Genomic DNA, 15,920 nt, shown 5'->3' on the forward strand with positions numbered 1-15,920 from the left:
AGTGTTTTGCCTTTCTACTGAGAAAATATTTTGGCAGTATTAAGTAAACATATTTTAAATAGACTTAACTTTTGAGGGAATATAATATTATGTGAAAATGATAACTGAATTCCATAAATAAAACATAAATATATACATATATGTACTTACAAAATAGTCCAACGATGTTAAATCACACGATCGTGGAGGCCATATGCCCACGACGCAAGATAATACGCTCACGAAAAGTTCCTTTAATAAATTGATTGTTTCGTATAATAGAGTCTGAAAATTCCCCAACAAATATCCAGAAAAATTAAATAAGGGATTTATTTCTTTTAGTACTCACTTCATTTTTAACTTGGGAAGTTATTCAATATGATCAACATTTTTAAATTGACGTTATTTCACTTTTGTAAAGTATATTAAGACTAATTTTTTTATAGTTTTTTAAGGAAACGTTCCTCAGGAGCAAAATGGCAAACAAAACTATTGCCAGATTAAAAAAAAAAAACTAAAAATAATATAAGTTACATTTTAATATTATTAAAAAAAATTTCACCCTCATTTCAACTGAGTTTAAAAAAAAAAATTATTTTAAAAATCCACATGAATATTTTTGATAGTTAAATATTATTTAGACAATACGACCGTTTGTTGAAACATAAATCATTTCCTGAAAAAAAATAGAAACAAAATAACGGTTCTTTAAATGAATCATGTAGCAATACAAAAATAAGTTATTTATATTGAAAGAAGCAAATTTAAGAAAAAAATGTAATCTGAAAGTTCCTACAAATTTTTCGTTTTGAGAAAATTGGAATTTTTAATTTTTGACAAAAAAATATAAGGACTACAAATACGGCTAGGGTTTCCTTTTTATGTAAATTATTCTATAATTATTGATAAGTAATTTGCATATTTATGGCTTTATTAACTTCCCATAGTAAGTTATTGTAATGGGTCCGATTTGTCAAATTAAAAATTTTGACAATTCTTGACGTTTCAAGGTCCCTAGAGTCCTAATAAAAGATTTTTTAAAAGATGTCTGCGCGTGCGTCTGTACGTACGTTCGCGAAGTTTTTTTCGTTGTCCATAGCTCAAAAACCAGAAGAGATATCGGATTCAAATAAATTGTTTTATACAGATAACACTGCAGAAAGATGCAGAAAGGGCTCTCAAAAAAATTGCGAGGTTGTTTTTTTGCCATAGCAGTTTAAAAAAAAGGTTAACATTTTGGTTAGCCTTAAATATCTTACAAACCAATGACGCTAGAGATTTAAATTAAATGTAATATTTTATATAATATATTTTTGAAAAACATACAATGAACGTTTTTTTTATAAATCAAATAACCTGAAAAAATAATTTGTCACCTCGAAAATTTTACGAATACAAAATAATTGTATCTCCAAAACAATTTTGTGCAATGAAAAATAAAGTTTTTAACATGTGGTAGAATTTTGAGAAAAATTAAATTGACACTTTTTTATAAAAAATAAAAACCTAAAGTAACATTACTCAAATATCTTTTCAAAAATTAGAGATTATGGCTTCCAATTAGTTTAAACTTAAAAGCAATAGTTTTTTTAACAGTCGGACAAAATTTGAGAAAATTCGAAATGACAGTTTTTTTTTACAAAAAATAAAAACCTAAACAAAAAAATTAATAAAACTATTGGCATTAAATTACTTTTAGAAAATATTGTTTCAATATTCAGTAAAACTTTGAGAAAAAATCGAAATGACTGTTTTTAGAGAAAATAAAAACTTAAAAGAAAATTGAACAAAAGTTGGTAAAAATATCTCTTGAATACTTTTAGATTATGGCTTCAAAATAATTTGTACTTCTAAGAAATATTGTTGTCAATATTCAGTAAAATTTTGAGAAAAATCGAACTGACAGTTTTTTTACAATAAATAAAAACCTAAACAAAAAAATTAACAAAAGTTTTTAAAAATTGATTTTCGATTTAAATATCTCTTCAAAATTTTGAGATTATGGCTTCCAACTAATTTAAACTTATAAAAAATATTGTTTTCAACATTCAGAAAAATGTTGAGGAAAATCGAATCGACAATTTTCTTCCAAAAAAAAAACCTTAGACAAGGCGACTTCTTTAACATCGTTCTGGAAAGAATTGTGCAAAACTCAACCGTCAACACTAGAGGCATAATCTTCCAAAACTCCATCCAATTTTTCGGATAAGCAGATGGTACTGACATAATTGGAAGATCAAAGCGTGATGTCAGTGGAGCGTTTTTGAGCATTGTGACGGAAGCGAAGAAGATGGGTTTAGTGGTCAAGACCAAGTATATGCTGTCATCGAAAAAGGACATTGAACAACGCCATGTTGGACAAAACAGCCTACCTAGGCACCGCTATTAACACAGACAACGACTGTAGAGGAAGACCGCGACTCAGGTAGCGCACTCAGGTGGGTGAAGACCTCAACCAACTGCGAAACTGGGGACGGCTACTAGGGACCGAGCTGGCTGGAGACGCATGTTGGTTGAGGCCCAGTTCCACCCGGACTGTAGCGCCACCTTAAGTGTTAATAACATTTGGTAAAAATTGATTTTTGGCTCAAATATCTTTTCAAAAATTTGAGATTCAGTAAAATTTTGAGAAAAATGGAATTGACAGTTTTTTACAAAAAAATAAAAACCTATCAATAAAACAGTACTAAAACTTGGTAAAAATTTACTTTCGACTCAAATAGTTTTTAAAAAATAAAAATATTGTTTTCGATATTCATTACATTTTTTTTATAAAAATCCAACAGTCCGTTTTTCATAACAAAATAAAATCTACAAGAAATAGTACGAAAATTTGGTAAAAATTGATGATCGGTTCTTGATATCTCTCAAATTAATTTCATTCATCCAATTTGTGAAAATTTAAGAAATGCAACTAAAATTGGAAAAAAAAAGTTTTCGACTCAAAATCTATTTAACAAAACTAGATTTTCAAACTTAACTATTTAATTGTTGGTAATTTAAAATTTTTTAAGAATAATTCAACTGACAACTTTCTTAACCCAACACAAAAACCTACAAATTTTTAACCAAGACAAATCGACAGACGGGATATGATGTTATCAGTGTGGGTAGCATCCCAGCCTCTTTTATTTTTTATAAATTCATAAGGTCTTAAATATATTATTTAGCATTGGCATACACCTTACTTTTACATGGTCCCAAAGATGAGAAAAGAAAAGAAAATGAAAGAAAAGAAAAGAAAAGAAAATAAAAGAAAAGAGTATGAAGTTATGTTTCAATAATTACGGTTTAATTCCGAAGCAACCGTGTCGTGATGGTTAGTACGCAGGACTGACATGCTAGAGGTCTATGTTCAATCCCTGTCTGTGCCACCTAAAGTTGTATTCCTCTTGTAAGGAACTAGAAAATCTTCCAAGAGTAATTATGCAAAAGTCATGAAAAGTGCTATCGCAAATTAGTCGTTCGGATTTGGAATAGTAACAGACACAGGAATGGTTGAGGGTTGTAATGTCATTAGGCTCTACGGACTGTGGTGCCAAATAATTTTTTGTTGTATAGTCCAATCCCTCTGCCATCGCCATAAGCCCAAAAACAGCAGCAACCAGTGATATGTAGGTTGAGATTGAAGAGGCTTTACAACAATCATTACTGAGCCCTCAATGCGATAATACCTACTGATAGCCTCCGAGCTAAAAATAAAATTGATTTTTAAACAAAAATCCGGATCATTAAGTGAAGTTCATAAGCTTAAAGGCCTTTACCCAAAATATTTGTAATCACATATGTATAATGCAAAATTTTAAATATAAACGAGAAATCTAAAAATATGTGTCAACAATTCGGGCTACAGCCCGAACTCTGAACGTCGAACTTGTCGAGTTGTAGAAGCTGAGTAAGGTCAATGATTCTCGAGAATTTTCTCCAGATGAGTCCTGAAACTAAAGGACGTTCTTATCCCTCTACCTTCCCAAAATCATCATCCATTCCCACATAAACAAGGCATACCGGCCTACGCTTATGTCACCAACTCCCATCCCACCTCCAACATTTGTAATGGCGAAAAAGCTAGCAACGGTCCTATCTCCTATACTCCTTCTCACTCTAGGTAACCTAGCTGAATTGCTGTTACCGAATCCCAATCTTTTCCTTACAAGTCAGAATGATGAATTAACGTCAACTGACTCCTCACCCTTTCTCTTCCTCCCCAACCACCTCTCATCATTATTGGGCTGGATCTAAGGTGTTAAACGACCCGTGCCGATGATCAGCCTGGCTGGGGGCCCAATTCAAAAATAGCCCAGTCTCTGACGGAGTATCCGGATACCTGGCAACCTCCGGATTAACTAGCCTTATCTGTACATGCGAATCTCTGTGCAGATGGACCTTTTTTCTTCGCGTCTCGTGGGACCAAAATGTACAAAACAAACAACAAAAACAAAAACACATGTGAGACCAGTATCACTTCAGGACCGGGCGGCAGCTTGGTGTCAAAGCCTGCTGTCGTATCTCTTGCGGCCAACACAGAGAAGGGAGTAGTGGCTAACCATGGACCCTCCTCTGCTGTTGGTAGCAACGAGAATAAAAAGGTAGCGACACCTAATTTCAGTAGTGGCAGGGTTGTGAAAAATGGCCCTACCACTACTACTGAGAACACTTCCAGAAATGGAAAAATCTCTAAAGGTCTTTATAGACAAAGGCGGCATGCGGCGAGAATTTTGAAGGCCTCTGGTGCATCATCGGGGGCTGAAAAGACACCGCAGCAAACCGCTCGCGTCGAATGGGCCAAAAGCATAATTGCTAAAACTAGATCCAATAAGGACTCTACGTCCAAAAGAGAAAGATCTCTTGAGGGGGGGAGGAGGTACAAAATTCCATTTGTCAACCCTCCTTACATTAAAGGAATCCAATTAAAATTCTCAGACGAGTCCAAATACCTAGGTCTTGTCTTAGACAAAAAACTAAATTGGAAACGCAACGTACAGGAAAGAGTCAAAAAAGCTACTGCAGCTCTCTTTTCTTGCAAAAAAGCTATTGGTAATAAATGGGGTTTACAACCCAGAATCACGCATTGGCTATACACATCGGTAATCAGACCGATTTTAACGTACGGTGTAGCAGTATGGTGGACTGCTTTCGAGAAAGGTATAAACAGGGATAAGTTAAATAAAGTTCAACGTTCAGCCTGCCTATGTATAAGCGGATCGCTTCGCACGACCCCGTCTGCGGAACTGGACACCTTGCTCTACCTTACACCTCTTGACATATTTAGTAAACAAATAGCTGCAAGCTCTGCTATCCGCCTCAATGCTTCGTCGCAGTGGACTAACAACAACATTGGCCACTCCGTAATTCTAAGGTACTTAGAATCAATTCCAAAGCACACAGACTACACCATCCCCCAACTACAATTCGATAGGAATTTCCAGATTTCCATACCTACCAGATCTTTTTGGGAGAATAGGACATTCTTAGAGGATGAGTCAATCCACTTTTACACAGATGGCTCAAAGACCAAAGAAGGGGTTGGTGGTGGTGTGTACTCTGAACGACTGAAATTAAGTCTCTCATTCCGCCTTCCCAATCATTGTAGCGTGTTCCAGGCGGAACTTTTGGCGATTAAGGAAGTCTTGTCTTGGCTCAAAGAAAACGTGATATCAACATCTGATATCCGTATTTTCTCCGACAGCCAGGCCGCTATCAAATCTCTGGACTCAGTCTCTACAAACTCTATAACAGTCCATAACTGTCGATCATCTCTAATGGAGATGGCGCAACAGTTTAATATTCACCTTTGCTGGGTGCCGGGCCATAGAGACATTCCAGGTAACTGTAAGGCAGATGAACTCGCCAGGAACGGTACAGTACAACCCATCCTACCACGTTTGACAAGTACTGGCATACCAATCGCTACTTGTAAACTGCTACTAATGCAAGACGCTGTGAGGAGGGCAGGCACCAGGTGGACCAACATCACCACGTGTCAAGCCACAAAAAAAAACTGGCCAACACTGGATTTAAAACGTTCAAGGTGCTTGCTCTCTCTAAGCAGATCGCATATAAGCTCGATAATAGGGGTCATAACCGGACACTGTCTAATAGGAAAGCACGCCATGAGACTAGGCGTATTCTCAAATGACTTTTGCAGAAGCTGTATGGACGAGGAAGAGGAAGAAACGGTTCTTCATCTTCTCTGCACATGCCCTGCTCTACCTCGAAAACGCAAGAATTACCTAGGAGAATTCTTCTTTAACGATCTAAATCATATCGGGATAATCAGCCTCTCACGTTTCGTAAGAGACTCTAACTGGTTCCATTGAGCTTAGGAGGAAGCCTCAAGATTCATGTGGTATCACAATGGGCCATTAAACTGGCCTAAGTGTGTCCGTTCCATCTTGGACAGCCACTATAACCTAACCTCGGGCTACAGCCAAATTAAAAGTCAAAAACCCGTTTCTATGTAATGAAGGCTTGGAAATTAGAATGCATGTTTAAGTTTTGACATTTCTCGAGGTTCCTAAGACCATAGAACCTTAAACCAGAACACAAAATACCAACTTTGATTTAATTTAAATTTCCATTAGATACGATTACGACCAACAAACATTTTCTTTGTCATTGAATCAATATGTAAACTTTATATCGAATAAACAGAAAATTGTAAAATACGATATCAAGAAGTCAAAGTGACGATGGTGGACTTAATGTCAAGGTAAAATCTCTTATACAGCAGTATTGATAAAATATCATCAAACAAACTCATTCCCAACAGGAAGTATCTTTACATTTGTATTATTTATATAACTAGAATTTCCAAAATAATTGTATTTTTGATTGGTTTTCGATGAACGTCTTTGTTCATATAAACTAAACGCACCACCTGTCATCCTTTTTCACAGATTTTTCTCCAATTATGATGTTTGTAGTTTATTTTGAATAACTTTATCACCCAGACCAATCCAGTCCCCAACCCGGTCCGCAACAAAATGAATGAATGAATGAATGAATGAAAATCAAGTCCCCTCTTTGACATGCAAATATATAAGAGTATTTCTGCAAATAAAATTCAATCTACTTCGGTACTATACACTAGAGGGTCAAATATAATTGCAATCCATTTGCTTTGATTCGTTCCCCATTACGTCTGATAACACAACGTCTCTCATTAACCTTGCTCTTCGTCAAATCAACTTTTTTCATTTATCAGACAATTCATTGGTCGATGTCGGTGTCAGTGTCGATGTCGGTGTTGGTGGTGTCACTGTCGCTGCTGGTCGTCCTTTTGAATGGTCTTGACAGCCACACGAGCACATGTATCTAAAGGATGTTACCCTGCAGGAGGGTTCGAAAATTAGTTATATCCCAATCCCACCACCACCATGTTGCAGGTCGTTTGTTCCAATTTGCGATAGCTAAAAATAATGGTGCACCTCCTTTGACACTGCGGCCGGCGCTAGCTGTAAGGCCACATGCCGTATAGCCCGACTCTGCCACAGCCATACGCTCTGATGCCTATAGATGGTATTTGTTATTCACTTGGTAGATAGCTAGCTTCTACTGGTTTCAATCAATAAATTCTTGAATTGATTCATGTTGGTCATTTCAACGAAGGAAATCATAGTAAAAAAAGGACGACAAAAAGAAATATTCTAGGTATCGCCTGTGAAGAGAGTACCCCTAACCTACCACCGCACCACCCACTGGTTAACCAATTCTGGCATCGTATTAAGCTAGTTCCTTGCCACTGCCACTGCCACTGAGATTGTGTGGGCTTTAAAACATTTTAGTTGGACATTTATCCTTCTTGTGAAATGTGGCTTTTTTTGGCCCTGTCATATACTTGGTAGACTCATACATACAATACACAGTGTTCGGGACATTAATTAACTAATTAATTTCCATAGATTGATTTGTCTCTCGATTGAATGGTTTTTCCACCTATTTTTTTTGTTGAGGTGTCAATATATTGGAGTAATTACAAAAATATTGATTTTATTTGATTATTTTTCAATTGGAAAACACGGTGCCTATCATTCAGCTGAGTGACACCATGTCAAAGTGGTCGTTTTTGCGTAACGAATTCGTTCCTGTTAAAACAGCCGACGAACAACGTTCATACCATCAACATAAAAGTGCCGAATCGTCGTCGTCGCCAAAGAGTCTCCTCAAATGGCGGAGGAAAACCGAAAAAATACCATCCCCCAGTCGTCCCTATTTAAGTGAACAAAAGAAATTTAAAAGTTTTGACTTTGTGACACGAAACATTATTGGTCGCCATTACCAACATAGTTCGGCTGAGTTGAATTCTCTGGAGCCGGCTTTGATTGCTATTCCCATGACCTCACCTTGTTTGCAACGAAGAAGATTGGAAAATGTTTTACAAAAAAGACGGCGGTTTTTATTGAACTCGTGGAAGTTTCCGGTTGATGGATTATCAAACCAAAATGATCAAAAGTAAGTTTTATTGGAATATGTTTTTCTTGTTTCTTTTTTTTTTGACTGGCGTAAAAGAGAATTCAATAGATTTTTTTTCAAACTTTTTTTAATATTGTTTCCTATTGCAATAAAACAGTAACTCGTGTGGGAGAGGAGGCGGGAGGTCTGGGATTTAAAAACAAAATCAGGAATTTTGAACAATATAAAATCAGACTTAGTCTAAAAGTTTCTTTTTTATTTTCATATGAGTTATCGATCAAAATTTGGGTGCAACAGAGCTTCTAAAATGCTATTAAATTTAAAACTTTGTAAATGAAGCCAAACATAAGCTTCTTAGAACTGACCAAGTGACCAAATCGAATATATAAAACGGTTTAGACTTTTTGTCGCTACCTTGCCTCAATCAGAAACGCTGTTTTAAACTCTTTAAAAAGGGGTATTTGATGATTCTAAAGAAAATAAATTTTATTTTTTTCTTTGTTTCAAAAATTGCAATTATAGCTGTTCACGTGTGGTTTTGAAGAAGAAATAAAGGGTTTTTCATAATGTTTTAAAAATGATTTCACCAACATTTCTTTCAATAAATTATTGGTTTCGCTTCGTAGTGGGATATTTTGATAATTTTCACGATTTGAAAATATTTTTTAGAAGTAAGTCTTTTAATAATAAAATTTCAAACAAAATCGAATATTAATAAAGTGACAGCTGTCAATAAAAAAACTATTCCAAAAAAGTATTTTAATGTTGAAAACATACTTCTAAAAAACACCAGTACATTATTCAAAAAGGACGCTTATGGGTTTTAATTCAAAAAGGAATTTTACTTTGATCACAAAAATAAGAAAATCGTTTTCATGAAACGTAAACTTTACAAAAAATGCATTAAAAAATTTAAAAAAAAAATTAAAAGTGACGTTTAATTTCATGAAAATAGTTACATATGAATATTTTTTAATGAACTTTTTAAGTGTACATATTTTACCTAATAAAATACAAATAGAGTCTTTGGAAATAACAAGAAAACTTTTGACGCTGTTATGTTTTGACATTTCAAAAGTAAAAACTATTGCATTACTCAAACTGGAGAAATACACGCATCAACAACTAATTAAAATTTTTAAAATATATTAAATTTTTTGAACATTAATCAGCCAAAGTTAGAAGTCATACTTTCTTGTCTATTGGATTTTTTGTCTACCTAATTTTAACAACAATATTTTGCATTGAGTAAAATAAGTTTTAACTCAATGCTTCCCTTAATTGATATCAATTGTGTTCAACTAGTTCGTTCTAAGCTTTTTCCTTTGGATAGCTTTATTTTAATTTCATATTGTAAGAACAAGGATGGAAAATAAATTATCTGAAGAAAAGAAAGAGAAAGAATATGTAGGTATGTTTAAATTGTAAAGCAATTTCCTATTGGTTTTGTGGTAGGTAGGAGTCTAAAACGTATAAAGAATAGTTAATTAGCGTGCTCAGCTGTATGAAGATAGATAGATAAAGACATGTTTGTAATTATAATGAAGGGATTCTAATGGCAGTTAGAAGGTACCTATCACATTATTTCTTTCCTACAAGTTTTCAGCACAAACATGGAGTTATTAAGTTTAGTTTATTTTTTTCAGGCACAAGATATTGCTATTCATGTGTTGTTTACAGTCAGGCTCTTACGAGTTTTGGATTTTAGTCATGAAGTGACACGTAAGCAGTAGTTGTACGTAATATATATATAGGTATAATGTGTATACGCTGAAAAAGTAATTTTAATAGAAAATACATACATATACACTTTCTGGTCCATTTCTTTAACTTGTACAAGTTCTTATATAGGCGAGAGCAAGTAAAATATGTGTGAAATAACCTTATTCGTAAAGAATAATATTTTAAAATCATATATACAAAGGTACCAAGATAATACTACTTTATAGACACTTTAAAATAGATTGTTGATTAAATATATTCATATTCGTTAATCCGATGCAGTGCCGCTACACGGACGGCCATCGTTGGTATTAACATTAATTATTATTCTAAAAATACATAAATATGTACCAAATGCATTAATTTGGATAAAAGAAAGGAATGTTATTAAAATGTTGTAAATATAATGCGCTCCTTCGGGCTCATGCACAGTTAAAATAATTAAAAAAAAAACTATTTTTAAATTCTAATTTTTACCTGAAAAATACGTTTTTCTTCAAAAATTTATTTTTAGTGTTTTTTTTTAATTAATTTTGTATATGTAAAATTTTTCAATTTTGTTCTAAAAATATTTTTGGTATGCAGTTGCTTAGTGATTTTAAATATACGCTCTACATTTGAATTTCGTAAAAAAAATTTAGACCAGATTTTGAGATATAGAATTTTGCAAAAAAAATTGCGCTTTTGATAATCAAGTATTGTTAAAGAAATATAAGAGCTGAGAAAATTAAAAAACAAAATAACGGTTCTATGAGCGGTACTTTTCCTGAGTAATACAAAAATATTTTTTTCTTATTAAAAGAAGCCAAGTTAAAAAATAGAATTTAAGATAAAATTTTACAGAAAATTTTGAAAAAATCTATCGGTTTTGTCAAAAAATTTGAAACATCGTTTTTTGACAAAAAAAATTGTATGGGAGCCGCTGTTAGTTTTGATCTTTAAAAAAAAATGAAAAAAAAACCTAACGGGAATCTGCTCAAAACCTTAACTTCCAAGATTGAACACAATCGATCCAATGGCTTATAGGAGCGTGGATAGACAGAAAAAACAGACCGGACGGAATCGCGGGACCCACTTTTTTCGACTTCTCTACCATCGTAATATCATGTTTGATTAAAATCTCGGGTTCGAAAATTTTACGAATGCAAAACTTGCCATATCGTTCCTATATCTCGCAAGTTGAAATGGAAGGGTTGGATAGAAGGATTCTGTTGTTACTAACATTTAACACTATTGTTTTGCACAAGATACAATTCATAAATATTGAATCTCTTTGTTTTTTTAGATATAAGAGTCAAAAATCAATTTTGAGCAACAATTTTTTCGGCTTATTGCTAAAAAAATGTCAATTTTATGTTTTTTAAACATTTTACTGGCTGTTAGTCTATTAATTTTTTTAGGAGTTAATACCCTTTTTTATATTGATTTTCAGTTTATTTTAGTTATAAAAAGACTGTCTGTTTAATTTTTAAGAGTTCACATCAATTAATCTAAATGCAATTTAATATTTTATTGAAGCCGATAGCGTCATTAGTTCGTGTAATGTTTGGGGCCAGCCCAATTTTCATTTCTCTCTGCAAAAAATACTGTTTGTCTTGGTATTTGGCACAAGAGCAGTGTATCCCAAACATATAGGGCTGCCAACGAGACGAGACTAGTTCCCAACGATACTTTACTTTTGAAGCTTCTGAAACGAGAAGAAGAGCTTCGTCGGTTTTATTTGCTTCTTTTATTCGTGAAAATAAAACAAATTAAACTACAAATTACAAATTAAATTCAAACATTTTCTTTTCGTATTTCATTGAAAAATGGATACGATATTTTCGATATAAGTGAAATCCAAATTTAATTTAATAATCATTCAATAACAGTTGAATCAAATTATTCATAGCATAAAAATAGACATAGTCGATCCTTAGACGAGCCTATCGAAAAAGCTAACTGACAAAGAATCTTAAAATTATAAACATTATTACTTCAAAATTTTGAATGATTTTCAATAATTTTATGAAATACACATTTTTGTTACTTTGTTAAATTTTAGCTAATTTCTCATACCTCCATCAGTTGAAAAATTTTATTGCATGATTGCAGTGTATACGCTTTTTAAATTTGAAGAAAGTGTTTTGTTGACTATTTAAATTTTATTTTAACTGCTGATGCAATATTTGGAATATTATTCAATTCTCGTATTTCTATTAATACTTAAAAAAAACTCATAAGCATGTAAACAGTTGCAGAAAATATAGATCAAATCTTAAATCGAATAGCATGAACGTGGTAAGCCCTCTTTTTGAATTATATTACAATTATAAGTGCTAAATAATAAGTACCATTACTTTCGACTGTTTTAAAATACTTAACAGTGAAACCACTTCCAGTAAAAATGAATAAACAGTAAACAGTAAAAGGATTCACCAAGCGTGCCGTGCGTTATAAAATTGGAGGCCGCACATTTTATCAAAATCATTTATTGAAATTGTTATTACCTATACGTAGTCACCAATATTATAAATATTTTAGAAAATTTGTTTAAAAAGTAAACTGTAAAAATAAATCAAAAAACAATAACAAAGGTCTTTAATTGTAAAAAATTTTAATTGGTCGAATCGGACTAATTACAATAACTTCCTATGGGAAGCTAAAAACATACATTTGTTAACCTCGCTTAGGAAGTTATTGCAATGGGTCCGATTTGTCGAGGTTCCTAGAGTCGAAATTAAAGATTTTTAGAGCGATGTCTGTGAGTGCGTGTGTAAGTACGTTCGTACGTTCGGGAAGATTTTTTTGTCGTCTATAGCTCAAGAACCAGTAAAGATATCAACTTCAAATACATTTTGTTATACAGATAGTAATTCAGAAAGAAGCAGAAAGGACTCTCAAAAGGATTGAGTGGCTGTTTTTTTTTACCATAGAAACTTAAAAGAGATGAAAATATCCCACGAACCAATAACGTTAGAGACTTGAATAAAATTTTAAATTTGATATTGTAATAAAATGCACAGGTAGGTTTTGAACACAAAACTTGTAGCGTGACAGTCCAACGCACTTTTTTGTTTTTAATTTATTTTTGTTAATTTCTTAATTTATTCTATCTTAAAAACTAAACTATTTTAAAGATAGACACAAATTTATAAAACTAGCCTGATTAACCATAACTTACAACTAACTTACTGGTCCCATACGGACACTCTAAGTTAAAATATAACACTTACAGCCCAACGCACTAACCATCACGCCACGGGTTTTTCTATAGAGTTTTCAGAATAAAGTCTTTCTTATTGATTTGGGAAATTTTTTTTTTAAGTTTTAGGAAAAATGTTTCTAGTGGCGACTTTTATCCTTAAAAACGGTTAAAATGCAGCTATAGAGAATTTCTTAAATAAATATTGCAGCGCAATATCCTTTTTGCGTTAGTACAATTCAAATGCTATGGTTTTGTTTTTATTTAAATTTAAAATGCCTTTAAGTACTTTAAAGGACATAAATGTACAAAAGAATCAGCAAATCGTTCACCAACTAACAGATTTTACGATCTTGTAAAAAAATCTACATAAACAGTTGGAAACCCTACCAAAATTTTTGAGAGAATAATGCCAATGTAAAATGATCACTACGCCAAAGCCTATGAAAGCCTTGTAAGAGTTTTTAAATGGAAATAGCTTATTGAAATCCATAATAGTACCGATGAAAGGCAAATAACCCATCTTCCTTGTACATATTGTACATATTGATTAAAGTATACCAACCACATTTTTAAAACAATGTAAATCAACACATTGATCAATCGAACAAAAACCATCATTTTGGGGTGAAAGATTAGAATATCATAGAAAAAAAAATATTTCAGAAAGAGCTTTGATTCCTGCAGGAAAGTACTTTGCTAAAAGCTTTTCAAGGCTATGCGTGAGACATCTGCATATGATTGTTTGTAGCATTATGGTTTTCTTTTCATATACAAAACTTGAAAAAGAATTATTTATCCAATGCACAAACCTTTAAAAATCCAACTTTTCTTATAGTAAATAAAGCACCTATAATCTTAAGGCTTTTTGAAATAATCTAGCAGTTCAAATTCTCGAACGCGCCGGTCATGCGCCTTATCAATACAATCCACCATGCTTCCCAACTAGGATAAACATTTGTTTCATAAATAAATATGTATACATCATAACAATGCAGACAATTCATACATAGGTATATACATACAAATAAAGAAACATTCGTGATTTTGTGGATTGCAACTGGTATTATTATAGGTGTTTTGGTATATGCGCCCCCAAAAAGGACCATATTGTAGGTCGTATTATGTAGGTTATGTAAAATTCTGCATTAAGGAATTCATTTGAGTTCAGTTAGACGCAAGGCTTTGCGGCGTGAAAGTCGAAATACCGAACAAAAAAATTATAACGTCCATAAAATAAAACACGTCCTTAATCGAATATTTTAAGGAATATACTATACATAGACCTACCATACCATACCGTAGCCATATAACAACGAATAAAAATATGTGATTTTGTTTACTTAAACTTAAGCTCTCTCACAAAAATATACGAAATTAAAATACGTGTTTGAGTTACAAAATCGAAGACGGAAAAATAAGAAAACAACAAAATACCTACCTACCTAAAATCAATTTTAATGAACGGCGAGCAATAATATAATTTTTACCGGGTGCGTGATGAAGACAATCTGATAGAGCAATTTTTGTTGTTTTTATAGCCTTTGTCGACCCTTAATCCTCATAAAACGGCCATAGCTCCTGCCTGTATTTACTTAAAGCTAAACTCGGTTGCAAAGTGTAAAAGTCACAACCTTAAGGTAACAGCAGCGCTACTGATGAATCAAGTCATTTCGGTCACGATTCGTGTGTTTTTTTGTGCGTGTCCTTGAAGCCTCCTGCACTATAACCTACTACGTATTAAATTTCAACATTAAAGTGTCCATTTGAAAAAAAAAATACATACCTGCTCCTGCTTCCATATCATCACGTGAAGTGAAGCATTGTAAACTCCATAAATATACACTAAGTTGTAATTTAACTACTTACCAATCCAACAAGGCAGAAGGATATTCACCGCTGACGCTGCGCTGGCTGGTTGGTGGAGGATATACATTTTACTACCATGACATTGCCAACGAAGCCGCACAACGAATATAGGTCATCAAAACAAAACGAAAAGTAGTGTAGCTATATTTTTTTTAGCCCGCTACGAGCTACAACTTCAACTACAAATCAACTTCCTACATGTAGTAGGTATATCGATATGCACAGCACACTCATTCAGAGGTCCTTGTGATTCAAATGTGAAACTTTGCATTCCGCGACTCTTGACCTCTTTTCTCTATTTTCATTTTTCCAATTTCCCTCGGTAATTGTTGTTGCAATAGTTTCGAACGTAATTCTTCATACTTTTCTTGGTGTTCCTGTACATGTCCTTACTCACGCTGCTCTGCTGTACGGGGTTATACGAGTTACCTTATGTCTTTTGGGTTATCTGTTACGTGTTTGATTCGGGTGCATTCAAGAGTGTTAAACTACTATCATCTGACTAGGGCTGTAGCGCAGCTTGAAAGTGGAGAAGAAAAAGAAGATGCTGTGCTTTAATCTCAAATTGGCTACCATTTTTCGATCGTATCGTGAGGAGTCGGTACGTGACCGTAGTCAAAGTTTATGTGCACCTCAGAATCGGGCCCCACCAAATAAGGATATCGGTGCATTGAGAGTTCTTCAGCGTCGAGCTTCGAGTGTGATGTAAGTGTGAGTATATTCTAGCGATAAACATTTTCAGCTACAATCA

General features: G+C 33.4%; 1 protein-coding gene across 3 annotated transcripts in view; it reads left to right on the forward strand.

The window, feature by feature from the left end:
* Window positions 1-15,920, forward strand: part of LOC129946013 (GTPase-activating Rap/Ran-GAP domain-like protein 3) — a 110,363-nt gene that overhangs the window by 44,087 nt on the left and 50,356 nt on the right. Inside the window, exon 1 of one of the 3 annotated variants that reach the window (XM_056056017.1) lies at window positions 7,816-8,433. The exons of 1 other annotated variant lie outside the window; for it this stretch is intronic. In XM_056056017.1, coding sequence (XP_055911992.1) covers window positions 8,030-8,433 — 404 coding nt within the window. In that variant the 5' untranslated portion in view covers window positions 7,816-8,029. Of the gene's footprint in view, window positions 1-7,815; window positions 8,434-14,489; window positions 15,875-15,920 lie in introns of those variants that run through there. One more of the 3 variants, XM_056056019.1, reaches the window with a different exon arrangement.

The sequence above is a fragment of the Eupeodes corollae genome, chromosome 2 (genome assembly GCF_945859685.1).
Source record: "Eupeodes corollae chromosome 2, idEupCoro1.1, whole genome shotgun sequence".
In the NCBI taxonomy this organism is placed as follows: Eukaryota; Metazoa; Arthropoda; class Insecta; order Diptera; family Syrphidae; genus Eupeodes; species Eupeodes corollae.